The sequence below is a fragment of the Hibiscus syriacus genome, unplaced genomic scaffold (genome assembly GCF_006381635.1).
Source record: "Hibiscus syriacus cultivar Baekdansim isolate YM2019G1 unplaced genomic scaffold, ASM638163v2 tig00111014_pilon, whole genome shotgun sequence".
Lineage (NCBI taxonomy): Eukaryota > Viridiplantae > Streptophyta > Magnoliopsida > Malvales > Malvaceae > Hibiscus > Hibiscus syriacus.
In genome coordinates, this window is record NW_024062954.1 from 95,048 (window position 1) to 117,422 (window position 22,375).

Below are 22,375 nucleotides of genomic sequence, written 5' to 3' on the forward strand. Positions count from 1 at the left end.
CTTTCGGGAGTTAAAGCCCACATGAAAGGATGCGGTATTCTCTTCTTCAAAATCTGAAAGCAGAAACTGCACAGTAACCAACTCTACTGCACCAAAGTCGCTTCTCTTCTCCAGATCAATCGATCGCAGCCCGTTAAGTTAAAGGAAGTATATATATATATATATATATATATAGTATATATTTCAAAATATATAAAGTTAGTGTTTCTTTTGTGGCAATCGAACCGAGTCACTTGACTGATACCTCTCCGATACGGTCAAGCGCAGCGTTTGAAGGCGACGCGTCAGGGATGGCGGAGTTTAACGGATCCTCCTCTGCTAACGCTCTCCTTCTAAAACTCCATCAAATTCTAACTTCTTGCTCTAAGGTATGCTATAAAGTTAACTTTAAGGGGAGAAATCATAGCTTCTTTTGTCCGAGTTAATTTCCGGCACTTTCTTTTAGTCAATCAGCGGTGGAGATTTTAGTCAATCTCAAACTTCAGAGTCAGAGCTCGTCAACTTCCTCGATTCCGTATCAGACGCCGCTCTTTCGGAACCAGAAAACGAAGATGCTAAGGCTAATGCATTCAAAATTCTCTCCGAGATTTATCAATTTCTGTGCTCACCTTCTCTAGATCATGTAAGGATCGTTGAATGTGCTTATTCATTAGCAATCAGCATATTTGTTTAATCTTAATTTTAATGGATTATTTCATCAGGAGATTATCGACGCCCTTTCATTTGAGTTGCCAAAGTCAGCTTCGAAATTTGCAGGAATTTCGCCTCAGTGTTTGGAGGTTGCTGATAATGTTATTCGTCAGTTTATACAAACAAGTAGTCCTCGCGACATGCTTTCGGTTATTTGTGAGGTAAGTTTTATTATTAATTTCTGTTGTGTTGACAATCATAATTGTTTTTTAATTTTTAATTGATTAGGCATTAGATTCTCCAAACAAGACAATCAAAGCTGCCGCTTATATTTCTCCTCTTATAAGTGGACTTTCATATGGTAATCAGCCTGTTCTTCTTGGGATTGCTGATAATGTTCTTTGCTGCCATATGAACTATTGTTTAGCCTAATCGATGAATGTCATTATATTGTTTCAGTGTTTCTTTCCATTCAGAGGCGGCTTTTTGAACAAATTAAAGTTGCGGTGCCAGTTGTTGTTAAAGTTGTAAAGGTCATTTCATTAGAAACAGATTCTCAAGATACAGAACTAGAGACTTTATTTGATAGAGTTGTTGTAAATGCTCACGCTATACAAACAGTTTGTTCAAATATGGTCAGTCATACTTGACTTCATTTTAGGCTATTTTTGACTCTTTGATATGTTTCTCTAATAAGTCGGAATAATTCTCTGTGTTTCTTTATAGCAGGAAAATGGAGAAAAGGAAAAGCTTCGAGCTTTACTTGGTCTATATGTTCTGCAAATCTTGGTCGGTGTTTGTATGCTGAACTAAATTTTTGGGTTGGATATTCATTATGTTGGTACATATTAAAGCGATTTAGTTACCGATATTAATATTTCACTGTGATTTTAGAGTTACTTGTCTTTAGAATTAGTTGACTTCCACTCTTGATCTCTTGCTCCTTTTTTTTCTTTCTAATTTGTATGTTTGTAGTTTGATCTTAAAATACACCCGTTATGTGCAGGCATTGATTTCAGTTAGCTCCAATCATCTTTCATTTGCATTGCAATTGGCAAGCTTCCTTCCTTATTGTGGTACATCTTGTCTTGGTTTGGTAACTGGGTCTAGTATTGACACACTATCTGGCTTTGTTATAGGAGGTAAACTTCATTGCTATGTCAACCTCGTGATGATTGTTACCTAAACAATTACAAGAGTGAAAAAGTTTCCACCTTTTGCATATATTCTCTCTAACATGTGTAATTTAATTCATAATCGTGAATTGCACAGAGGACGAAGAAGATTGTTCGAGCATTTCATCTCATGTCTATCTTGGTGCATCACTTTCAGGTTTGCTCTGCAAGCACAAAATTTCCTAATTTTATTGAGGTCTTATCCTCTTTGTCATCATCATTTGCAGAAAATGTTAAGTGTTCCTTTGACTTGCTTAGATTTTTGTTTTATTGATGCAGTGATTTTGGCACAAAAGTACGATGAATTTGATCGAGCTGCAAAGTTGGATTTGAGTGCTGTTAAGACAGAACTTCAAAATAACCAGACGAAAAGGTGGCAAGCAATTGGCATGTTAAAGCACATATTCTCATCTTTCGATCTTCCATGGGAATTTAAGAGTGATGCTGTTGATTTCTTGCTTTATATAACGAGTGGAGACATCTCTAATGAGTTAGATGATGAGCATAATGATTGCTCTCGTTACATGACTAGTATTTTTTCTGCTCTACAGGTAGTCTCTTTTCTTGTTTTTATGCATCACTTCTTATACACTCCTGCTCTCTACCAGTCTGATCGCCAAAACAAACATTGCAGGCAGTTACAATGATTATCATATATACATCAGATGTGGCACTAAGGAAAAATACCTTTGAAGCACTCAAAAGGGTGAGGTTTTTATATATTATAGTTCCTCAATCAGGAAACTATGATATTTTTGTTAAAATGTATTATTTTACCAAGTTCATATTCTCATCTTTCGATCTTTACGACTATCAGGTTCTGGGTGATATTCCAGATTCTCAGAGATACGACATTTTAAAAGCTCTAATTAAAAATAGTGACTCTTCCTCTATGGTAAAACCCAGTGTACTTGCTCTATTATTTGATGTAATTCTAGTTGAGGATATATTAACCAAAGCAGTTCCTCAAATTCTGTGTAGGTTGCAATTCTTCTTGATCTTGTTAGAGGGGAAATGCACAGAGAACGTACCCTGAGAATGTCGATATGTAAAGATGAAGCCTTAGATGTTGACAATAAATCCATTCAAAAAACTTTATTTTGGTGTACAAGCATCCTTGAGTTGGTCGAGTCAGTTTTGAGGCCTGTGTCGGGAGGACCTCCTATCCTTCCAGACAATAGTGACGCGGTATTTTATTGCATCCTTTGCCTGTCGATGCTTCAATTATTCGACTTATACTGCATAACACATTTGATGGTACTTGTGTTGTTATCTTAATTGACATTCTCAGTTTAACAGATTCTTATGATGCTCTTCAGGTTCTATCTGCCCTTAACCTGTACAGATATGTATTGATGACCGAATCAGCAGGTAAAGCATGGTTTACTGTTTTATTTAAGATGAGAATATATGAGTTTTGATGATCTTGTTGCAATGTACGGCTTACTTGTCTTTGTGTTAACATAGCGACTCGAAGGTAATGTATTCTACGAAGCTTAGCCTCTGTATAGGCATTTGAGTAGTGGCCCTGCAGTTTGATTTTTGGATAGTTACTGTACATTCAATAATTGCAGCTTTATCCATCTATCAGCAAACTACATTAGCATGCTATATTATTTTTAAACAATGAAATCTGATACCCGTTAGCCTGTTATGATTAATGCTATTCTAATAGATCTCGAATTACATTTGACTGTTTGGGAAATCGAACAGGGGAAACCAATTACACGGGAGTGCGGTCCAAGAACAATTTGAAGAAGGCCCATAACGAATGGCTCCTACCTCTTCGAGTACTTGTGAGCAGCATGGAGGCAGCAAATAAGAATGATCATGGTCAACTTGCAGTCGACACTGTATGTGCTCTGAACCCAGTTGAGTTGGTTTTGTACCGGTGTCTTGAACTCGTTGAAGAAAATTTAAAACATCCAGTCTAGCATACTTGAGAGTTAGTGCTGTAGCCTTTACATCTAGGGGCCATTTGGTTCCAGAGTCTAATATTACTGGGGTAACCTTACGTATTTGGGTGAACATTACTTAAGCCGGTAATATGTTAATATTGATCGTCTAATCCGAATTGAATACTTTAGAGGTTCATCGTAAGGTGATTCTTTCAGTTTAGTTTGTTCGATTCATAACTTTCAGATTCAAACTCTTGACCTTCTCAAGGGAACTAGCATTTCATACCACAAGACCAAGTTGATTGTATCAAGTCTGGGTTTAATTTTATTGAATTGCATCTCTATTTTCTCTTTTCTTTGGTTCTGGGTTTAATTTAGTTTTTGTTTCTTTTCCCAATAAAAGAACTATAAAAAATGAATCCATGTCGGAAAAGAGAAAATCCGACGCCACGTGATTGTACGAAATGAATTGGAGCATGTACAACACCTTATGTACAAGCTAACTCGCAGCTTTATTCTCATGCCATGGACCACCCTGTTTAGGTTATCTTCCTAACTTTTTTTTTCTCTTAAATCTTAATATAAAATCTTCATACGGTTATATTGAACTATTGAGCAACTTTAGTGATAAAAAGAGTGTTGTTTTATTTTAAAAGATTCAAATTTGAATAATTGTGTATACATGATGTGTGTTCATTGTCCATAAAATAAATTAGTTTAATTTTGAAATTTTGAGGATTATTTTTTATATATAATTATGATTAAATTATGATATCTATAAGTTGAGGGTTAATTTTTTATTATTTCAATTTTATTAATAGTATATCATTTATCATCATACTTTTAAGATTAATTTACTTTTTAAATTGACCGACTTTTTATGGTTTTATATAATTAAAAGATCAATTTTGTAATTTTGTAATTAGGTGATTATTTTATTAACAGTGCATCATTTGCTATTATCCTTTTTACGGATTTAAAATTAAACAATTATTTTATAATTTTTCATAATTAAAAATCTCAATAAAGAATCTATATAATTAAGGGACTATTATGTATTTTTACCGTATTTTATAAGGATTTTTCTTCTTTTTAACAGTAAGTAAAGAAAATAAATTATCTATAAAGAAAATCCCCAGCTACTTATATTTTATAGTTTGAATTTAATAAATTAATCTTAAAAATAATTTCATAAAATGTATTTTTAAATAATCAAGTACACTATTTTAAGAAGTTAGGTGTAGTAACCAAATGCTACAGTTGTTCCGATCATAAGCTTACATTTTAAAGTTTTGCTTCTGGTCGACGTCATAGATGATCCCACATCGTTTGTCACGGAATTTTGAGTTTGCCAAGACTGATTAACGAGTCAAATCTCCCCGCACATGTTTAGAGATTTTATCTATTATTTATTCTCCTTATAACACATTACTCATCATTATCCACATGTAAATAAGATGGATCGAAAAAGGAACCATTGAGAGTTTTAATCCTTTTAAAAAATTTAAATTTATTTTGTATTTTATACTAATAATATGCTTTCATCCCACTTAAAATTTTATAAATTCATCGTTCTTTTAAAATTTCAAAAGTTTATCCCGATTACATAAAATATTACATATCTTGCATGTACAATATTCACATTTAAAATACTGATTAAAATTGCCTAATTGTATAGATGGAAAATAAGCAGACCATTAGAACAAGCGCGCAAGCTGTAAGAAATAATCTAAAGAATTTCATTGGCCAAAATTATGAAATTAGTTTAACCCGGTCTTACATAAATTTTGAAACGAGACGATGAGGGGATCGAATTTCGGAAACCTACCGACCCTCGTCGAGTTTCAATCTTGTTACTTGCCTTGCTCACTGTCACTAATTTTCAGGACCAGAATCTTCCTCACCAGGCATCATATTTAAATCAGGCAGTACGAAAATACTCTTCCCTACATTGTGAGAATCTAACACTCGTTCACGATCATCGTTGTCATCGAAGGTCGAGTCCAAAGAAGACGGTGCTCTCGGACAAGGTGCCATCTCAGGTTCATCGTCAGTTAAACTCGAGTTCAAACCAAGCTGCAATACAAGTGAAGTTCACGTAAAAACGAGGACGAAAATAAGAAACATCTATCGACACGAAAAACCATATACTTCCCACTAACCCTGATTCTTTTCGAGCTCTCGTTCGGCTCGATGCTCTTTACGAGTTGCACGCGTCGATGCTATCTCCTGTTGAATGAATAGAGAAGATGACGGTAAGATTAATGAATTGCAGTGGAGAGAATACATGATGATCGGATTGAAGAAGATCCACAAAACACAAACCTTTTCTAAACGAACCCTTTCCTTCAAAAGAAGATTATCCTCCTCCTCCAGTCCAGCAAATGTCTGGAAAATGACAATAAATTGTTCTACACCAATCATCATAAAACAACGTTTATTTTCCCGGGAAAATATTCAACTCATTTGTTTACCTTATTTCTTCTTGAGCACTTGGTACTTGTTCTGTAAGTTTCACTAGAAGAACTGCCCTGCAAAACCGGGAAAACCCACCATTAATCAATAAATTAAGTATGCATTGACATTTTCCAAATTGCCCAAAACTTAATACATGCTTGCAGAACCGACGTAGATTTTAGATTAGGGACTACAATTTCTAAGATTTTGAGAGTGTAACTTCTAAAATTTATAAGGAGCCAATAGAAAATATATATAAAAAATCTAAAATATATCATTTGAAATTTGCAAGAGTCCTATCCTGTATGCTTGTAAACAATTCACTGAAGCTTTTCAAGTTCGGGTTAAAAACACTCGAAATTCGATTCAATCGTTATCGAGTTGAGCTCAAACAATCGGATAACCCGAATTCGAGTAAATCCTTGATCATTAGGCATAATGTTAGTCAACTCCTCTAATAAAAATGAATTAAGAGCTTATATTTTGAATTATTAAAAAAAGAAGAAGAGAAAATCAGACGACACTACCAAGATCAGATACAACGAGAAACATGCAACCTTTAGGACAGGTGGCAGAATCAATGGGGGCGAAGGGCCATAGAATTAAGTGATTGGACAATGACAAAAGCCAATAATAACACGCCACGTAATACCAACAACACGTGATGAATCTGATCTAAGCCCTGAATTTGATAGATCAGTGGCATATCATGCACGTGACTTACATAACCGGTTTAAAACGAGATAAGAACAAAATCGTGAAATGAAGAAAAAACCGTCGTCGTGAGAAAATGGTGAAAACCTTCAAAACAAGGGCTTTTTGGTCCAAACAGTAGGGGTGAAATGACACGGCCTTTTATATGTTGTTATTATTATTAGAGTTAATTGCAAATGATGCCCTCAATTATGATCATATTTTAAATTAGTCCATCAATTTTATAACTTTCGAAGCTTTAAAATGGAATGATACTGATATTTTGACGACTGGTATAAAACATTTTAAATTTAGGGACTAATTTAGAACAGGACCATAATTTAAGGACTGATAATGAAGTTTTAAAATTTAGGGACCAATTTGAAATGACTAGATAATTTGAGGACATCTAGTTCATAATTTTAAAGTTTCAAAGACTGTTAACCCGATGATGATCGGAAAGATTGAATCCAGCCTGAAAGTTCGAAGACGAAGAGAAACGTAAAAGAAAGGCAGATCTGATGAACTCGGTGAGTTGGCTGGGTAACGATGAATTACGGCGTAAATAAGATCAAAAGGGTTTGATGATCATTTCAAATCAAAACCGGAAGTCCAAAAGGCAAAGCCAAATCCAAAACAATGGTAAAGATTTAGCCACCAGAGGGAGAGTGAGAAGAAAACCTTGGATCTGGAAGGCGCGATAGGAGGTGAGAGGAGGAGATGAGTACCGGTCTCTTCAAAGACGTCGGCGGCGGAAGTAGAGGCGTCGCTGCTACCACCACTCCAACAAAGGGCGTGGTGGGACTACCTCCGTCTCTCTTGGCGTAGCAGCGTAACAACATGGGTCTAGACCTCCGGTGACGAATCCCCCACTTAAGTGCAGGCAAGGCAGATTTAGGAGCCGATGGTGCCGCCTGGGCTTGCTTGAGCCTTACCAATAACTCAACCACCACGTTGTCGTCATTGATGGCCGCCTGAACCCACTCATCTTTCACCATCATCGTTATAACAACTACCAGCCAACGAAAAGCAAAAGAAAAAAACAGAGGAGAGAAAGAGAAACCCAGATATTGATGAAACTACAGATTTGAAGAAAATAATTATATATGGTGTTGGGAAGAGAGAGGGGAAGGGTGGCAGAGAAAGAATGAGGCAAAAGAGAAAACAAAAGAAAAGAAAGTTAGAAATGTTATATAGGGAAGGGCGCTCTGGCTTTGTTCTTTTTTGCTCGATTTTTGGTGGCTTTTTCTATAAATACAAAATTAAAATTAAAAAATCGAAAGTTTTGTTTGTAGATTGATTCCAGCTTATTCGATTTGGTTTCTCCTTTCGTAAATATAATAAATATTTTGGTGAACTATATACATATTTGATCTCTCATTTATTAATTAATCTCTATTTTAGTTATTCAACTAATATTCTTCAGGACAAAGTACATAAATAACTCTCTGACTATAGGATGTTGTCTTTTTTAGTCTTCCAATTATTTATATGTTTTAAATTTATTTTTTTCTGTTAAAAAATGATAATCGTTTGAGCTAGATGTTAACTTATTGAATGTGATATAATAAAATCGTATTTTAATGATGTTAGCATCAATGTTGCTTTTAAGCACTAACTCAACGACATAATATTTCAAGCATTAATTAGACGACATATTGTAAACGAATAGTTTATCCACAAAATATAGCTCAAACAGTTTAAGGGATTACAACTATTTACAATATAGTATATGTTCAGAAATTCTCTTAACCATTGATAATAACACACACACCATGTAAAGGTAGTATCTCGAACCCAAAGTAAAAAAATAAGTATTATACTCTATATAGGCATAATGTGAAAAAATACTCTTAATAATTGACTAAATAGTCAATTAACCTTTTTTTTTGAAATATTTTGGCACTCGATATTTCATTTGGTGATAAAAAGTCTATCATAGATAAAATCATTAATTAACAAATAATTAATACACTAAAAGATAAATATTTTTTTCTCTAAAGAGAAACTTAAAGATTAAAATATTATTAAAAATATAAAGAAAATAATTATCTAATCAACATTATGATTTTTTACCATAAAATTAAATGTTGGACTCTGTAAAATAGAGATCAAACGTTAAGAACATTTTCTAACATCATGATTGATATATGTATGTATATATATATATACCTTTTTATCTTTTGGGTTAATGCACCTATGCAATTAAACATGTGGTACAATTTGCCTCAAAGTTTGGGAGTTGTTATGCTATTGATTAAAATATAAGTCGGATTCAAGTTGATAATTTAATACTGCGACAGGAGATTAAGTTAAAAGTTTAAAAATTTAGTCAAACGTAAAAAATAGTAATTAATTTTAAATTTAATTTATAATCGAAGTACGTGAGATGCATTTGATGATTAATAAATGACAAATCAGACGGATGCCATGCGGCAGTGTGAGATTTGAATCGTAATTTTTGGGCTTTTTAATGACCGCCCATTCATTCATTTTTAATAGCCTCCCGTTTCCATTAATATATGGGTTAACTACGTACAAAGTCATTTAATAATAGATTTTGTAACAAATAGTTCATTTTTTTCTTCTAAAAGTTACATATATGTCATTCAATTAAAATATTTTATAAACGGATCACTAGTCACTAAATATTAGACGGAAATAGGAACATGGTTTGGTATAAAAATATTTTTACTTCTTAAAATTTATACATTTGGTCCTAATTAAAACAATCAATTTACCAATAATAGTTTTTGTTATTCTCCTAAATTACTTATTATTCTCTCATAAATGATATATTACTTTTTTGGTATAATAATAGTTTAACAATAACTTATTTTGTTTTATGACATAATACAATTATCCAACTATTGCTTTGATCCGATTGGTTCACTTGCTTTGATAGTATAAAAAAAGATTAAATTAATAAAATTTTAAAACATGGGATCAATTTTAATGACGGAATGACCTGATTGTAACATTATTATAATTGAATGTTCAAATTTTAAAAGAAAATTAACATGTTTGTTATTAAATTTATAATTAAGTGATATTGGATGTAGTTTATCTTTAATCTTTTTAGTTAAACGCGGAATTTAAGAATTAAAAGAAGTAAGCTGAAACTAATTTAGCATTGTTTTTAAAAATATAATGATAAAATATTTTAATTATTTAGTTTAAGATTTAATCGATAAATTGTTAAAAAAAGTTAATTGGATCAAATTGAAAAGTGACTGTAATAAGGGACTTGGGGATTTGGAAAAGCTTCATCTGAACCGAAGGTCTTCTTAAAACACAGAAACAAACAGGTAGAATTTATGTTAGTGTGTGTGAATATAATATTTAAGAAGAGTCTAATTTGTACAATTTTAAAGAGAGTCAAATTATATTTTTAATGGAAAATATAAAAAGAATAAAAAATTTAAAATTTTGAAAAGACAATTGTTGTGATCCATCTCTGCACACAAACTATGGTAAGTGAAGGTGATGTAATGAATAATGTAGACAAGAAATGGAATCTTAAGGGAAGAAGAGGACATGAAAACATCATGATTTTTAATATTCTTGTTCACGTAGGGCATCTCTTGTGACGCAAAAAATTTTTATTTACACTGCACAACATAACATCGCACACCGTAATAAGAAAAAGGATAAGCACGCATAAAGGTATCAACATTAGTCCAACAAAAAAAATATTGAAGCTAAATATAAGTATTAAGAAATACATATATTAAAATATGATATATATTTATAAATTGTAATTAATATAAATGAAGAAGAAAAATTATTAATTAATTGATAATCAACGATATTTACATTGTGTCATTTTGAGTTTTTCTGAGAAATCTCTATATTTATTTTGAAATTATAATACTTTTCTTATTTATAAAAAGATATAAATGAGAGTAAAATGTTGTTTTCCTTAAAAATTAACAATTATATTTAGCAGATGTGTATACTATTAATAAATTGATAAAATATTTTAATATACATAATATTATAATCACTCTCACTATTTAATTTTTTTAAAAAAATATATGTATATAAGTGAAAAATTCAATAATTAAATTAAGTTTTAAAGGGACAAAAGCTACTACATTAACGTTGTGAGTTGCCACATCATATAAGTAATTGAACAATTAACAATTTGTCAGTTAAATAAAATTTTAAAAGATAGATGGATACGATTTAAAACAAAAGGCAACAATGCAAAAGATGTCAATTGAGCAACAATAAAACTTTTATTTTCTAATAAGATCATATATATATTATTTTATAATAAGATCGGATATATTAAATAAAATAAAGTTAAAAAACTCACTAAATTTCTTAATGATATTTTTAATGATGATATACATTGATATTTTTTTTGATGATGATATGATGCTATACACGCAACTCAATTAAATTTTTATTTACAAACTATTGAAACAACTTTTTATTATAAAATATTAAAATAAATCCTAAACTAAAACTAAATTTTAAAAATTAGAATTAACGTATCTAAACAGAACATAATCTATGAAAATAAGGCTGGGCTTCCTCGAAAGCATTTCCATTTCCAAGGTCTCCCAGAGCTTTAACTTTCTTCCTGCCCAAGCTGGCAAGCTTAAGACTATTTTCTTAATATTTCATTTCTGGAATCTGTCATTTCCTGGCTTCTATGACATTAAAAACCCAAGACGAGGATTTAACACAAACAAAACACTGGGATTTTATTGATGAAATTCAAAGCTAATATACCATTTTCAACACGCTGAACCTAGTTTAAATACAAACACAGAAATCTACCTTACCATACACCGTAAAAACGAAATTAAACAACGCTAAAAAACAAGGTGATATATGCATATCGAAGCAAACAATTGCTAAGCTATACGACAGAATCTTGGATTAGATATCAACTAAACCTACTTGCTTGAGTTAGCTATTTTTCGATCTTTCCCCTTGAAAAAATAAGGGAGGATTGAAGATTCGAGAACCCAAACAAAGAGATCAGCAATCCCTACAACTCCAGCCTTAGCATCCTCCTCAAGACACTCGTAGCAACATCATCTTTCAAAGCAACACCAATCTTCTTTGTGAAAAACGCCGGCAACGGGACCGAACTCGGAGGCGGCGATGTTACAAAGGCCGATCCGGCATAGAACGAGAACGGAAGAACCTTATTGCTGTCATTTACGGACACGCTGGGTCGGATCTGGGTCGGATCTGACACGGGATCTCTACCCAAAGAGTTAGTGGAACGCAGATCTACATCTACGTTTTCGTTTTCGAGCTTCATAGGCTTATCCGGCTTAGATTCTTTAAGATCTTCACCGCGTTTGAGTATCTTGACTTGACCCATCACGAGATTCATGGCCGGAGCCTTCAGGGGGGCGACAGTGGTACTAGGTGGAGAAGAGGTTTTGGTAGAACGCTTCCTCCCGTTCGTCCGGTTAGGGTTAGGGCGAGAATTTCTTAGGTGTTTCATGGTATTAGGAAGCTTTAAACAATCTTCTGGCTTTAGAACAGCAACACTCATGGCAATACAGAAAGGAATCTACAAATTAAAAAAAAATTCTTCAGACGAACTTTCAGAGAGAAATCAAAGAGGTGGAAAAGTAGAGAAAAACTATGAGGCTTTAGAAAGAAAGAGAGAGTCGTAGAAATGAGTTAGGGTTGGAAAAGAACGAGGTGTTATAAAGTGGAGCTAAAGTAATTTGACCGCGTGGCCGCTTATCACACGCCCCTGTGACGGTTTCCAACCCCACTCGCCCTGTATTTCTTTCTCAATTTTATTTGATATAATCGTTAATGTCTCATAGTTAATTAGCTAATTTATGAATATAATATATAATTTTATTTATTTATTAAAATGATAATTTTATAATAAAGATATTTTAAGTGATTTTTTTTAAAAGAAATATTTTATAGTATATATCTTTATTATATAATAGTTTTTTAGTGATTTTGTTAATGTCATCTAATAACAAAATGGATAAAATAATAATAAATGAGCTAAAATTTTAAATATATATATGAATTTTATTAGAACAAATATGTGTAACATTTTTTCAATAAATTTCGTATAATTTTTAAAATTTTGACTCACAATTCTCATTTTATTTATTTTATTTTTGGATAGTCAATATGAATCGATTGAAAAATATATCACATCAGTAAAACCAATTTTTATAAAATCTGTTTTCTGAAAAGTGTTTCTCAAATAATACATCCTTGTTAAAAGTGTGTAATTTTAATAAATAATGTAGTTTCAATATCATTTTAATTTAATATTTATTTTTTTATTAAATTATTTATATCTATCATTTATTTGTATTTATATTCATTATTATTATATTTTAGTTATTTAAAAAAGAGTGTAGAAAAATTTTAAATCATTAAATTAATTTTATTTTAATATGTTCTTAGTTTGATATTCATTTTTAAAATAAAAATGAAATTTAAAATGAAATCCTACCAAGTAAAAGAAATATTTGTAATCGCTTTTGACTTAATAAAAAAATATTTGTTTAAAAAGAGAAACCCTTGATGAAATTAATAAATAGAAAACGATGTTTAATTAAAAACAAATATTAACAAATCATTCATGAAAAATAATTACTATCTGAGGGTGTAGTAATCACGGTCATCGAGGCGCGTGGAAAGTGGTATTTTGGGCGGAAATCTCGGTTTATCAGGGCTGTGGTTTCTGACCCATTACGTGGGTTCCAAACATCCGGTTGTACAACTAACCCTATATTTTACTTTATTTACAAATACGCATAAGATCTGCCACTGGTCAAGGTTTCTATTTTGTCTGCAATTTTTAATTTGTTGTTGGTATAATTAAATGCCTATATTAATTATTGTATCAAATTTAAATTAGTTCACATTTAAATACGTTAAGTTAATTTTATATATTTTTAACTATAAAATAACAAACAATAAATATAATTTGTAAACAATCCATATGATTTTTTAATATATTCAATTTTAAATAAAAGTAAATTTATAAATATACAGATAAAACTATTCAAATAGAATTATCTAGAGAAAATAATATTGTTCTTATCGTTAAGACTTCTTCTTGGTTCTAAACGATTGTTATAAGGAATTATCTTGTAGGGATCATTTGAATTGCATTGACCAAACAATATATATAATTGTGCAAACGTATTTATAATTAACTAAGTTAAACGACTCCGTTTTACTTTATAAAATATAAGAAAACTAGGCCGTGGCATGTAATCATTATGAAGTCCGTCAAAGTTTAAAAAGGAAAGCGCCCACGTATTTTTTTCTTTCAAAATATTACAAAAAAGAAAAGGAGATCCCAAAAATATCCAACGGCTGGGCTCTTTGTGACACCAGCACGTGTCGAAATCGTTGACGTTTGGTAATAGTGATATAAGCCACGTATTGGGAAGGTAAAGTAAACGGGTGAACCACTTTAAAATCAATAAGGCCAGAGGTGAGTGGACTATTGGAATAGTTATTTCAGTCGATAATTGAATTCTTTTAAAAAAAATACTAATTAAATTAAGTAAAATTTAATTAATTAAATAATTTTTAGAATTGCTTTCAATTCGTTATAATTATAATATATGGATATCTTGCAGGGTAAAATATACAAATAGTCATTTAATGATAGGGTGATGTTTTATATAGTCTTACGACTATTAAAAGGTATAAATTATTCTCTGATTATAAGGTGTTATCTTATTGAGTCATCATATTATTAAAAAGTATGAAATTTTATTTTGATTATATGACGTTACTTTATTGGAGTCATCGACTATTAAAAGTTACTATAAAATGATCACTCGACTATTTATATGTCTCTGACTCATTTAAAAAAATGATGATAGTCTGAGTTGGACGTTAATATGCTACTTGAAATATGATAAAATTTGATATCATAATCTCATACGACTATCATATCTCAATCAACATGTTAACGTTCAACTCAGACGACTATTTATTTTTTAACATAAAATGACAATTTTAGAATATAATAAATAGTCGAATGATTATTTTATAAATTTTAATAGTCAAAATACTTAACAGAACAAACCCTACAATTAGAGATCATTCATATACTTACCATATTTTTTTAAGGATAAATTGTGGTTTATGTTTTTTTTTATTTAGGGTTGGATACACTATTATGTGTTAAAATTTAGTGGACTTAAGTTTTAAAAAATATATAAAATATATTTAATATTTAATAATTTTAAATAATTCCATCAACAAATCAGTTTTTGAATAATAATTCTCTGGCTAAACAAATGTTGATGAATGGTGAACCTATTTACTTAGAATGATTCCTGTTACTCTCTCTTGTGCCTGTCCTTTATAGACGAATAATTGAGCACTTAATTTGTACCGTGTATTCTTTTTATACCAAAAAATAATTTTGATGAATGACCGTTTAGCCGAATTGATTAGGTTTGATTAATTAAATCGATTTAAACCGAAGAATAAATCTCCTAGTGGTGAATGAGGGGTAGGTTCTGTAATTATTATTGAAGATGAGTGGAGATTTGTGGAAGAAGAAACTGCTTGGGGGGATATATTATGGAGGACGGCCGGAGGAATCGTATAAGTACACGTTTCAATAAAGGTGGAATGACGTTGACTTGTGCCCTCATCGGTAGGCCGACTAGAATGGGAGCGGCTATTTCGCAAGGCCGGTTGGCTGGATCTTTTATGAGCTGGTTCAAGGCTTTTTACTTGTTTGGAAGGCTTTCATATCAGCTTCCACTTCAAACAGTGGTCCTAATATCATTTCCGTTAAATGATTTAATTTTGAATCATTTTATTTGTAAATGTGTATTTATTTATATTTAGAATTTAAAAATAAATACTATCTTTTAATTATATCAAAATCTTAAAAAAATAACAAATTTCTAGATGCATCTTATTTGATAATATAAGATATTTTAATAGTATGAAGTAATTACAGTATAACATATGTTTAAAATTTTCTTAATTAAATGATAACGTACCCTGTAGACGAAACTGTCCGAACACAAAATCTTTAAAGAAAATATTATTCACTTTTATCATGAAACCATTTTATAAGTTTGATAATATAAAATTTTGAAACATCAATATTATGTTTAAATTTAATATTGTCAATAGACTATAATATAATATTGGCAACTGTTTGTAAATATAAGTGAAAATGTCATTATCATTTATTTTAAGCTAAACAAAATTATCAATAATAAATATTATTTGAAATAGTTTTATCCTTTTATTTTAATTATTTTATAAATTTAATCACATATAATATAATATAATATAAAATTAAATAAAAAAATAGTGAGAAAATTACTTAAATTACTCACTACCCAAAATTTTTATCTTTGTTTAAAAAATTCAATTCCTTCTTCGTAGACGGACATGGCAGACAGGGTCCATGGCCTTTTAACGATACAGGACTTTATAGTGTCGAATATATATTATAGACATAATTGTTTAAATTTAACATCTAAAGAATAATCTTTATTTTTATTATTAAAATTTTTAGACAGAATAACATTTTATTTTACTACAAACGTCATAATTTAAATCCACAATTTTTTTTAAAAAAATATTTTCTTTAATCATTTAAATAAATTCTGCAACCTCCGTTTTGCATTTCTGTTTCTGGGTCTTCTTTACTACAGTTGATTTATCGGTTTGGGCCTCCTCCGCACATATTTTATGTTTATTAGCAATGAGATAAATAAAAAGGTTTCAATATAAAATTACTCCCGCAATTTTAAACATGAATACTATAAAAGTTATTTTGCTTTTTGTTCATAGATGGGAATGGGTTTTAATTTTGAGTTCTATAATAAAATGTAATTTCTTAAAAGAAATTAAAATTTTGTAAAATTACTAGTGAAAATAGATTTTAGTTTTGATTTATATTTCTTAGAAAGTAATTTCTAATTTTGTATTCTATTCCTTAGAAAGCAACTTCCAATCAAATGGTATATATATTTTTATTTAAAAATCTTGATCTCACTCAAATTTTATCGTTAATTATTGATTTGATAATCATAAAAAGATAAAATATATTTTAGCTCTATGTGTTTACATTTTTTTAAGTTGACCCTTAAAAACGTTACTGTAAATGATTAAAAAATGTATTGTTCAATTACTGATATTTTTTATTTTTAATGATTAAGGGTCAAAATGAGAAGAATTGTAAACATGGGAGACTAAAAATGTTATTTTACCCCTTCTTTTTCATAGTTGGGCAATTTGTGGCACAGACACAGCTAGCAAGCAACGTGGTGCCTGATTTTCTAGCACAATATTCACCTAACACGTGACCAAGGTGTACATCCACTGTCCACCATCTACGTTCATTGCAGACATACAGAAGTCAATGTTAAGGGCTAGAAATTAATCATAAACTTTGGGGGTTAGAATAGAATTTTACCTTTTCATTAAATTATAATTTCAAAATTTTTACAGAGATCATATAGAAATTAAACCATTTGCAGGGTCAAGGCTACCTAGATTTTGCAATCTTCTGGATTCTCGGATGTCTTAACTTGTATAACTCTGATTGTAAGTTTTGTACCAATGAAGTGATTTTATTAGTTAAAAGATTTTATTATTTCTCATATGATTTTTGGTTCGAATATTACGTATATAGAAATACGAAAGTTTGTTATCAATGATTAAGAGTCTTTAAACTATACTATTTTATATTTATCTTATTTATATATATATATATATATATATATATATATATATTATATAATACTTTTAAAGTAACGAAGGTATATAAAAAATAGATAAAGTTATTATCTTTCACATTTTTTGAGTTGTTTAAATTATATGTCTTTATCGATTTAAATACAAGTAAATTTAAAGTTTTATTTTCTTTATTTTTTAAAATAAATATATACCCCAAAAACGGTTTTTTCTCTCTCGATAGTGGCCTATTATGCTTGGGTTTTAGGGTTTTTTCCTGGTTCTTGCTGATTTGGCTCGTGCGTTTTGCTCGTGATGGATTCTAGGTGACGGTTTGGGTTATGGATTGGGAGTTTGTTCGTAGGTGATGAGGAACAGTCGCTAGATTTCTTCTCCCCGGAGTGTCGTGAGGGTTCCATGATGGTGGTTCCTCCGAATACTGTTTGAATAAGGGATTTCGGAGTGGAAATTCTCTTTAGTGGGTCAATTTATTGGATCGGCGCCCAATTTTGGTTCCTTGCAGAAGCTGGTGGAAATAGTGTGGGGAATCGACACTAAGGTTAGTTTTGCTGGTTCTAATCTTTACATTTTCTCCTTTTCGAATGGTGCTACTCGAGACTGGGTCCTTGAGAATGGTCCCTGGCACTTCCAGCACAAACCGTTGGTGCTGAGGAAGTGAACCTAACTAAAGTGTCTCGATTTTAATTTGGAAAGGATGCCTGTGTGGATCCGCTTTTCAGTGTTCCATTAGAGCTGTTCTCCAGGAAAGGGATTAGATATATAGCTATGCCCTTGGTATGCCTTTATACATGGACTCAGTTACAGCTTCTAAGGAGCGTCTGGAATTTGCCAAGGTTTGTGTTGAAGTAGAGGCTGGAGCTCGGTTGCCCCGGTTGATTGATGTTAGGCTGCAAGATGAGATAATTTGTATTGTGAAGTGGTCGTTCCTTGGTTTCCTGCATGTTGTTCTAAGTGTAGAATCTTCGGGCATTCGGATAAGACTTGCAATGTTGGTGGTGGTGAAGGAAAGGGAATAGAGAGTCAAAGATAAGGCTTCTGGATCTAATTTGGGCTGTTTGACTCGTGAGAAGGATGTGCTATGGATTGACAGTGGTTGAAGCTGAGGGGCAGGCTCTTAATGTTGGGCAAGGCTCAACTGTTGTGGAATTTTGTGAGCTGTCCATTAAGGCGCAATCGACTGCTGGTAAGCCTTCGGTGCTGAGCATTGTAGAGATAAGGCAAATGGCAATGTGGATGCTAAGGCTAATGTTTCTTTGCCTCTAACCCTGCTGAGGATAAGGTAGGGGTTAATGAGCTACATACTAAGGAACAACCTACAAAGGGCTGAAATTAAAGATGAGTAATGTTGAGGATAAGGCTAGTAGTAGTATATTCCCTAAGGCTGATGGTTCATTGCCTCTTGACCCTATATCACATGGAAGAGGTAAGGGGAAGAAGGTGAAAAAGTGAAGGGTTCATCTGGTGTTGGTTCTGCCAATAAATTTGAGGTATTGGGGTCTTTGTTGGAAGAGGTTGAGGGAGGGGGAGGAAGCCTAGGCTTGCTTCTCAGGGTGTAGCTAACATATTGCATGAAATGAAACCAAAAAGAAAGATTTCCTGGATAAAACAAAGAGGACTGGTGAGCAAGTGGGAGGTGTAGTCACTCTTTCTGCCTCATGACTGTGATCTTCTGGAATGTAAGGGGATTTAACCATCCCAAAAAGCAAAAAAATGTTATGGATCGTGTAGAGAAGTTGCAAGTTAAAACTCTTTGTTTGCTTGAAACCAGAATAAGGGAGAATAAAGCTCAATTATTGCACATTTGTTTCTGATTGGAATACTGTTGGAATTATAGCTGCTTAGATAATGGCAGGATTTGAATCTTATGGAAGAGAATCTGCAGTTTTGTTTAAAGTGGTTGATCAAACTATTACAATTCAAGGCAATTTGGGGGCAGAAATGTCTATGTTTCTGCTGTGTATGGCAGTAATAGTGGAGCTATAAGGAAAATGTGGAATCACTTTCTGGGTAAGTACTTAGTTGGAAATAATATTTGGATTGTTGGAGGAGATTTTAATGTTACTGCTGAAGCTGTGGAAAGTTCTAGCTTGAGGTTGGGTTCCTATCTTCAGAATAGAGGACTTACAGAAAGCTATAAGGAAAGAATTGTGGAATCAACTTTCTGGGTAAGTACTTTAGTTGGAAATAATATTTGGATTGTTGGAGGAGATTTTAATGTTACTGCTGAAGCTGTGGAAAGTTCTAGCTTTGAGGTTGGGTTCCTATCTTCAGAAATAGAGGACTTACAGAATTGTATGACTACTCTGGGGTTAGTGGATCACCCTTTCTTTGAACCTGTCTTTACCTGGTCAAATAAGCATGATGAGGGGTTTCTGGCTAGGAAGTTGGATAGAGTGTTAGTGAATGATCACTGGTGTGAGGGCTTTTCTAACTCCCATGTGGAATTTCAAGCCCCTGGAGTTTCTGACCATAGCATGGATGGTACTCTCATGATAGCCTTGCTTCAAGGCCTAATCCTTTCAAGTATTTCAACTTCTGGGCATTGCATCCTGACTTCAAGGAAGTTGTTGGGAAGTCTTGGGTTGAAGCTGTGCAGGGTGACCCCATGCAAGCTTTATTTTGCAAAATGAAGAGGTTGAAGGCTGAGTTAAGAGCTTTTAATAAAAGGTGTTATTCTAACATTTATGGGAAGGTTGTTGAGAAGAGGGAACAATTAGAGAAAAACAGATTGTGACTTTAACTGGTGGAAATCCAAGTGATATGGCAGAAGAGAGGAAAATACTTTGAGCTCATTGATCTAGAAAAAGCAGAAAGGTTGTTTTACCAGCGGAAGGCTAAAGTTGATTGGTTGCTTGATGGAGACCAATGCACAAAAATTTTTCATTCTCAAGTTGCAGTTAAAAGGAAGAGGAATACTATAAGGGTGTTGATTGATGAGAGGGGCAATAAGCTGGATACCTTTGATTTAATGGCTGATGAATTAGTGAATTACTTCTCAAGGCAGATTGGTACTGAAGATAGTAATGTGCAAGGGTGTTCAGATCGTTTCCTGAGTGACCTGTTGGGTTATGCCTTGCCTGCAGGTGCCAATGTTGATTTGGTTAAGGCGTCACAAGTGATGAAGTTAGGGTGCCCATTTGGAGCCAAGGAAATGATAAAGCCCCTGGCTCTGATGGATACACAACTGGGTTTTTCCAATCTGCCTGGGACATTGTGGGAACAAATTTTATGGCAGCAGTGAGGTATTTTTTTGAATCCTCTAAAATGTTGCCTGCTTTTAACTCTACTGTTGTTGCTCTGGTTCCTAAACTGCCCAACTCTTGTAAAGCCATGGATTTTAGGCCTATATATTGTTGCTCAGTGTTTTATAAAACAATTACTAAGATCCTTGTGAACAGACTGGTCAATTATTTCCCCAGGATGATTGCTCCTAACCAGCAGCCTTTGTGAGAGGAAGGAAAATTGAAGATAACACCCTCTTGGCTCAAGATATTGTTAGAGGTTATAGTAGGGGTTCCATCTCACCTAGGTGTGCTATTAAAGCTGACTTACAGAAAGCTTTTGACTCCTTAAGCTGGAAGTTTCTCCTTGCTGTTCTGAAAAGTCTAGGGCTACCTGAACAGTTTAGGAAGTGGATAGAAGCTTGTGTTATGAACTCTAGATTTCCATTGTGTTAAATGGAAGCCTAGTGGGTTTTTTTAGAGGTAGAAGGGGTGTCAGGCAGGGGGATCCCCTATCCCCCTACTTGTTTGTAATGTCCATTAATGTTCTCTCAAAACTTTTTGATATAGTTGGGGGGAAATTAATGCTTCAAAGACTGAAATTTTCTTGCGGGTGTGAATGAGATGTCAGGGTTGAGACTTAATGCTTCAAAGACTGAAATTTTTCTTGCGGGTGTGAATGATAATTTGAGGACTCTGTGCACGAGGTTACTGGATTTAAACTTGGCTGCCTACCTGTGAGATACCTTGGGGTCCCTCTTGTGACTAGGAAGCTAACTGAGAAAGACTGTTTTAGCATGGTGGAGAAAATCAAGGCAAAATTAGGACTTTGGTCCAACAGATGGCTGAGTTATGCAGGTAGACTGCAGCTAGTGAAATCTGTCTTGCTTAGCATTACCAATTTTTGGTGTATACAGCTTATTCTACCTAAAGCAGTGGTTAGAAGGGTGAATCAGCTTTGTGCAAGGTTTTTTTGGAAGGGTGGTGACATTCCAGCTAAGGGTGCTCGTGTGAGTTGGGATTGCATCTGCACCTAAGTCTGAGGGGGGCTTAGGCCTTAAGCAATTAGCTAGCTGGAATAAAGCTTGCATTTTGTTATTGGTTAAAGAGCTTCTTATGCCAAAGGGGTCACTTTGGGTTGCTTGGGTGAGATCTTACGTTTTTAAGGGAGTGGATCTCTGGTCTATTGAAAGAAAACCATCTTTCAGTTTGTGCATACGAAAAATCTTAAAAGTTAGAGAGGAAGTGCAACCCCTATTATCGGGGATCATGAACTGGGGCAGAATTAATGCTTGTTGGTTGTGGCAGGAGATTAGAGGGAGGACAGTGAAGGTAGAATGGCATAAGGCTATCTGGTTTCCTTTGCACACTCCCAAGCACTCTCTCATTGTTCGGATGGCTATCCTCAACAGATTGCCAACGGCTGACAGACTTATCCGTATGGGGATTGGGGTGGATGATAAGTGTAGGCTATGTGGAGCCGAGGCCGAGACCCGCAACCATATCTTCTCTGAATGCTCATACTCGAAAGCTATTTGGGAGGTGATCAATCGATTGTGTAATATCGACAGAACAATGAGAAGTTGGGATGAGGAAT

The 22,375-nt window shown here is 32.9% G+C and overlaps 3 protein-coding genes across 3 annotated transcripts; 1 reads left to right on the forward strand and 2 right to left on the reverse strand.

The window, feature by feature from the left end:
• Positions 1-218: 218 nt before the first annotated feature.
• On the forward strand, positions 219-3,858 carry LOC120150165 (aberrant root formation protein 4-like). Its single transcript, XM_039162874.1, has 14 exons — positions 219-368; positions 446-622; positions 702-851; positions 919-991; positions 1,090-1,265; positions 1,360-1,419; positions 1,637-1,772; positions 1,903-1,962; positions 2,085-2,356; positions 2,440-2,511; positions 2,623-2,700; positions 2,787-2,993; positions 3,125-3,176; positions 3,519-3,858. Exons 1-14 carry the CDS (start codon positions 291-293, stop codon positions 3,737-3,739), a joined length of 1,812 nt encoding a protein of 603 aa, XP_039018805.1. The 5' UTR covers positions 219-290; the 3' UTR covers positions 3,740-3,858.
• A 1,562-nt stretch (positions 3,859-5,420) lies between these two features.
• On the reverse strand, positions 5,421-8,006 carry LOC120150166. Its single transcript, XM_039162875.1, has 5 exons — positions 7,535-8,006; positions 6,178-6,234; positions 6,029-6,091; positions 5,866-5,932; positions 5,421-5,779 (listed from the first exon to the last, which is right to left on the reverse strand). Exons 1-3 carry the CDS (start codon positions 7,852-7,854, stop codon positions 6,052-6,054), a joined length of 417 nt encoding a protein of 138 aa, XP_039018806.1. The 5' UTR covers positions 7,855-8,006; the 3' UTR covers positions 5,421-5,779; positions 5,866-5,932; positions 6,029-6,051.
• Positions 8,007-11,858: 3,852 nt separating this feature from the next.
• LOC120150152 lies at positions 11,859-12,377 on the reverse strand. Its single transcript, XM_039162865.1, has one exon. It carries the CDS (start codon positions 12,375-12,377, stop codon positions 11,859-11,861), a length of 519 nt encoding a protein of 172 aa, XP_039018796.1.
• Between the last annotated feature and the right edge of the window lie 9,998 nt (positions 12,378-22,375).

Coding starts and splice junctions, on each gene's coding strand:
- LOC120150152 (XM_039162865.1), bottom strand. CDS start 12,377: ATGAGTGTTGCTGTTCTAAAGCCAGAAGATTGTTTAAAGCTTCCTAAT.
- LOC120150166 (XM_039162875.1), bottom strand. CDS start 7,854: ATGATGGTGAAAGATGAGTGGGTTCAGGCGGCCATCAATGACGACAAC. Junction 6,235..7,534: donor TCGCGCCTTCCAGATCCAAG/GTTTTCTTCTCA, acceptor CCGGTTTTGCAG/GGCAGTTCTTCTAGTGAAAC. Junction 6,092..6,177: donor AGTGCTCAAGAAGAAATAAG/GTAAACAAATGA, acceptor GTCATTTTCCAG/ACATTTGCTGGACTGGAGGA.
- LOC120150165 (XM_039162874.1), top strand. CDS start 291: ATGGCGGAGTTTAACGGATCCTCCTCTGCTAACGCTCTCCTTCTAAAA. Junction 623..701: donor GCTCACCTTCTCTAGATCAT/GTAAGGATCGTT, acceptor TTATTTCATCAG/GAGATTATCGACGCCCTTTC. Junction 2,512..2,622: donor CCTTTGAAGCACTCAAAAGG/GTGAGGTTTTTA, acceptor TACGACTATCAG/GTTCTGGGTGATATTCCAGA.